Consider the following 6,000-nt stretch of genomic DNA (forward strand, 5'->3'; position numbering starts at 1 on the left):
AATGAAAAAACTAAATAAATAAATAACAAAACAAGCAAATAAATGAATAAATGAATGAATGAATGAATGAATGAATGAATGAATGAATGAATGAATGAATACATTTCACCTGCTGTGGACAATTTTCAAAATTAACCAGAAAACCCCTAGCTCTTCTTCCTTAATCAATCTCTAGAGTTTGAAACCAACTATATTATGTGTCAGAATGGTTTTCTCCTATTAGTTAACAATGCAGTGTTTGCAGAAGCAGCCAGGATATATTTGATTCTGACTCGCGGTTTGGCCAAAACAAGGTCTCCTGCTGTTCTGATCAGCCTGTGATGCCTTGCTGTCTATATAGGGAGCTCAGTTGAGTTTGGATCACAGCCATTGAGTCTGGCTGGAGCTCAGAGCTGATTTTCACAGCCTATTCCATTCGAAAAATCAAGAAGACGATGTAGAGCAGAATGTGAGCTCTTTAATACGGCGTCTAAATCCACATCACAAGAGGAAAACGACAGCAATTATGGAGCGTGAGGCGTCTCTGTCCCCCTCAGGAGACTCACTGATGTCCTGTTGACATTTACATGCAATATCATCACAGACATTCAGGCTTTCTGGTGCTGAACACTACTGAACAGCACATTGAGCTTTGAGTTTAAAAGAAAAAGCGGTGTATATTTATTTATTATTTTTCCTTCAGCTTAGTTCCTTATTTATCAGGGGTTGCCACAGCAGAATGAACCACCAACTATTCTGGCATATGTTTTATGCAGCGAATGCCCTTCCGGCCGCAACCCAGTACTGGGAAAGCAGTGTATATTTAAAAACCCCTTATAAAATGTCTATATAATGGATATAATTATAATATTGCAATGAATCTTAAATGTGAAATGGAATTTTGTAAATTTGACAGACTTGACAGATATTGCATTATTATATTAAATAATATTTTAAATGTTTTATATTCAGTATGTATGCATGTATAAACCCATTTTATATTGATCTTCTGATTTTAAAACAAGGGTGTTGTGTCTAAAAGTGAATTTTAACATTTATTATTTTAATTTTCTTATATTATGTAAAAACAAATGCTTCTAATGGCAAACTAGTGTTCAATAATGGTCAAATATGGACAAAGCTAACATTGGGTTAATTTGTTTATTTTAAATTACACTTTTTTACCCAGTGGGCTTGGTTTGCCCATGTTTGACCCAACACTGTCTTAAAACAACACAGTATTTTTTAAAGTGTATTTAAAGAATTGATGTATACAGTGTATAAATCTTATACCAGTGACACCTGTACATATAAATGTAAATGACAGACAGACAGACAGATTAGATAGACAGACAGACAGACAGACAGACATACAGACAGACAGACAGACAGATAGACAGATAGATAGATAGATAGATAGATAGATAGATAGATAGATAGATAGATAGATAGATAGATAGACAGACAGACAGACAGACAGACAGACAGACAGACAGACAGACAGACAGACAGACAGACAGACAGGATAGATAGATAGATAGATAGATAGATAGATAGATAGATAGATAGATAGACAGACAGACAGACAGACAGACAGACAGACAGACAGACAGACAGACAGACAGACAGACAGACAGACAGATAGATAGATAGATAGACAGATAGATAGATAGATAGATAGATAGATAGATAGATAGATAGATAGATAGATAGATAGATAGACTCACTGCCCACACTTATTTAATATAAGTACAAACAGCAAACACCATTTTTTGAGTGTACTTTAATTAAGCGTATAATTAAACATGGGTTATTTGGGTCAAAATGTTATTTATTATACCCAGCAATGTTTGTCTCAGTTTCATTTTACTCTGTTTTTAATTTGGTTAATTTGATTCTGGCTTTAGTTACACTTTATGTAAGTCTTTCGCTGTACATTATTGTAATGTTTCTAAAATGTAATGCAGAATTTAAGCTAAAAACTAAAATTTGACGAGACGGACGGACGGACGAACGGACGGACGGACGGACGGACGGATAGAACGCTAACATATTTTAGCATGGTAACGTATGTTAACATGTTTCCGAGCTTGTTTACCAGATTGCTAACATTTGTAACACTTTACAAATTACTAATTTGTTTGGATAGATAGATCTATCACATTTCATCATATTTCTTCAAATTTAATGTATAAATCATATTTATTTATTAAAAAATCTAATTAGATTTATATTTAAAACCATATATCACATTTATTTAGCATCAAAAATCAAAACTGACTATGTATGGTTAGGGTTACTACAGTCCCTTTGTTTATGCTTTGAGTGTTTTAGGTAATCTGTTATGTAATGCGTCTCTGTCAGTCTCCACACAAGCAGTTCAGAACAGAAGAGCAAAAGCACCTTCTCCATTATCAGCAAATCAGCATTTAATTTAGCAACCCTTTCCATTAACATCTCACGGCAAGAATTTCTCCATTTTCGTGCATTTCAGATGATTTCATAATTAGTCGATTAATCCAGCGAGAGTGAGATGAGGTTACAGTGTTTCACCCTGTAATTAATTCTGACGGGCCTCTGGGGAAACAGAGGTCAGTTTTCAACACCTCTCCAGTGGAGAAGCACTTATTCAGACGTTCTCCTGCAGTCACTCACTGCAGAAACACTGAGCTGCTGATTTACCTGCACAGCCACACTGACGGAACAAAGTGGATGAGCTTTGCTAAGGCTGAAATCAAATTGCAGGTGATGAAAAATGAGCAGTCATGCAAGCTAAAGAACATACGATCACACTGCGGATGAAACATGAGCTGATATCACACAGTGAGTCATTTCTATTCCTGCTCATTTAGCAGATTTTACTTGTGGTATTGTTCATTTTTAATTGATTAATTTTAGCCCATTTCTTATTTATTTTAAAGCATTTTTTATTTATTTTAAAGTATTTTGCATTTTTACTTGCAAATGTTTTTCAATCACATTTTACTATGCATCATTATTATCATTATTACTATTATTATTATCATTATTATTATTATTATCATTATTATTATTATTATTATTATTATTATTATTATTATTATCATTATTATTATTATTATTATTATTATTATTATTATTATCATTATCATTATTATCATTATCATTATTATTATTATTATTATTATTATTATTATTATCATTATCATTATTATTATTATTATTATTATCATTATCATTATTATTATTATTATTGTTATTATTATTATTATTATTATTATTATTATTATTCATTCATTTGTTCATTTCTTTTCGGCTTAGTGCCTTTATTAATCTGGGGTCGCCACAGCGGAATGAACCGCCAACTTATCCAGCACATGTTTTACGCAGCGGATGCCCTTTCAGCTGCAACCCATCACTGAGAAACACCCATACACTCTCATTCACACACATACACTATGGACAATTTAGCTTACCCAATTCACCTGTGCCGAATGTCTTTGGACTTGTGAAGGAAACCGGAGCAAACCTACGCCAACATGGGGAGAACATGCAAACTCCACACAGAAATGCCAACTGACCCAGCCGAGGCTCGAACCAGCGACTTTCTTGCTGTGAGGTGAACGTGCTACCCACTGTGCCATCATGCAGCCCCATTATTATTACTATTATTATTATTATTATTATTATTATTTGGGACTGAGCACCTACGGCACGTAGGCCCTGTTGGAATTGCTCCATTTCTTCTTCTCAAGAATGAATTGAGATTATGAGGGTCTAAACATGCTTGAAAACTCACAAAACTTCCGTGTAAAAATTCCGTTTGTTATGGGTTTTAATAGTAGGTATGGTAAAATGGCTCTACAGCGCCACCTATGGACCTTTGACAGTGTGGCCCCAGAGCTACATTTTATGCACACATAGGAAAATTGGCACACATATAACAAACATACCAAAACCTACAAAAAAACAGTCTCTTGGAACGAAATCTCAAATCCAACAGGAAGTCCAATATTTTTAACCTTTAACCTTTAAAAAGTATAGTTTTGGGCATTTCCGGGCATTGTACTTTAAAAAACTTCTCCTAAGGATTTTATCAGATCAATACCAAAACCTAATATTTTCATCTAAAGGCCTTGGCAACATTAAATTGTGAAGATCTCGAGTTTTCATCGAAGGGCGTGTCCGTGACAGACTGACAAAGTTCAGTGCTACGCCATGGAAGAGGAAGTACTTATAACTCAGCCACACAATGTCCGATCTGGCTGAAAATTCACAGGTTCGGTGAGATTCCTCTCCTGAGGACATCTACATGCCAATAATGAGTCAAAGTCATAGCGCCACCTGCTGACAGAAGGACGTTTGACATAAATTGGTGTTTTTCTCAGGTTTTTTAAAAATGTATCAGCTTAAACTATTATTGTCCACTGTTCTCTGTCATCCTAAGGCCACCGGGCAGCGTTTAACCCAGGTACGAGGTCCCTTTCGTTGCTGCTTTCAGCTTTAGTTATTACTATTAATATTTGTTATTCTTAATTATTTATAGTTCATTAATTTTTTGGTTCTTTCAGTTAAAATAAAATTCATCCAATAAGAAAAAAATCGAATTTATTTCATATATGTATTATTTATGAAAAAATATATTTATATTATATTTGTGTTAGCTATTTTAACAAGCACAACATTGGATTTTAATCATCTAAATGAATGAATATGAATGAATGAATATATTTAGCTATAATAAAAGTCTGTTTGTTTGTTTGTTTCTTTGTTTGTTCAGCTTTATTTATTATCCATGCATCCATCCATCCATTCATCCATTCTTGTTCATTCTTACAGTCATTCATTCATTTTCCTTCGGCTTAGTTCCTTTTATTATTCAGTGGTTGCCACATCTTATCCAGCATATGTTTTACACAGTGAATGCCCTTCTAGCTGCAACCCACTACTGGGAAACACCCATACACACCCATTCACACACATACACTACAGACAATTTAGCTTACCCAATTCACCCATAGCGCATGTCTTTGGACTGTGGTGGAAACCCAGAGGAAACCCACGCCAGCACTGTGGGTACATGCAAACTCCACAAAGAAATGCCAACTGACCCAGCCGAGGTTCAAACCAGCGACCTTCTTGCTGTGAGGCGACAGTGCTACCCACTGTGCCGCCTCATTCTTACAGTAGTCCATGTTAATAAATATATAAACTAAAACCTTTTTGTAAAGCGTGACTGAAAAGGTTACCGCATTTTCATAATCAAGATGTACAAACATTTTCTTTCTCTCCAGTTTTACTCCGACTACATGTCTGGAACTGCACATTAACATAAAAAAAAGACAAAATCCAATTCCAGCCTCATATTTAGATCCAAAATGAGAACTGAAAATGAATTGGGTAGCAGATGATGTTTCATGTCTGTCATTCTTATTGGGAAAATCTGCTCTCAAACAATGCGGTGAGAGCCAGAAAGTGAGCTTGATCTCCAGCGTGCGGCTGAAGGTGTTTTCTGTGCTCTTGGCTTGAGCGCCGGCACTTTGGCTCATGAATATCACGTCTCTTTCGGTAGGTGCGTCTTGGCAGCTGTGCATCAGCGCCATTTGCATGGATAATTCGCTGGCAGGCGGTCGGATCACTCTTCGTCCCCTTTACGCTTTCCAGCCAGATCCCAGATGTAGCAATTCCTAAGCAGTAATTTGTTTGGGAAAGGGAGTTAATTAGTCTTGGTCTGCAAGTCATGTTGCCCTTGTGTGTCATTTGTTTATCTCTGTGCATCTGTGTGTGTTTGGATGCTGCAAACCACCATTGGGGAGGAAAAAAGCACGAGGCAAAGTCTTGAATGCTCCAAGAAAGTCCCATAGTTGATATAGTTGTTTTTTTTTTTTTTTTTGATAGCTGCTACAAGTGTTTACTTTGGGAATTATTTTTAATGATCGTATGTTTAGATTTTGAGATCGAAACAGAGGTAAACATAGCCTTTGGGCTGTGTATTAAATACGTTTGCACCTGGGCTAGCAGATATGCAGGGAATTGGAGAAA

At 35.7% G+C, this 6,000-nt stretch overlaps 1 protein-coding gene across 1 annotated transcript in view; it reads right to left on the reverse strand.

The window, feature by feature from the left end:
• The window catches only part of erbb4a (erb-b2 receptor tyrosine kinase 4a), a 197,300-nt gene extending 191,739 nt beyond the window's left edge, over nucleotides 1-5,561 (reverse strand). Inside the window, exon 1 of the mRNA XM_056453846.1 lies at nucleotides 5,414-5,561. Coding sequence (XP_056309821.1) covers nucleotides 5,414-5,561 — 148 coding nt within the window. The remainder of the gene's footprint in view (nucleotides 1-5,413) is intronic.
• Nucleotides 5,562-6,000: the final 439 nt, after the last annotated feature.

The sequence above is a fragment of the Danio aesculapii genome, chromosome 1 (genome assembly GCF_903798145.1).
Source record: "Danio aesculapii chromosome 1, fDanAes4.1, whole genome shotgun sequence".
NCBI classification, from domain to species: domain Eukaryota; kingdom Metazoa; phylum Chordata; class Actinopteri; order Cypriniformes; family Danionidae; genus Danio; species Danio aesculapii.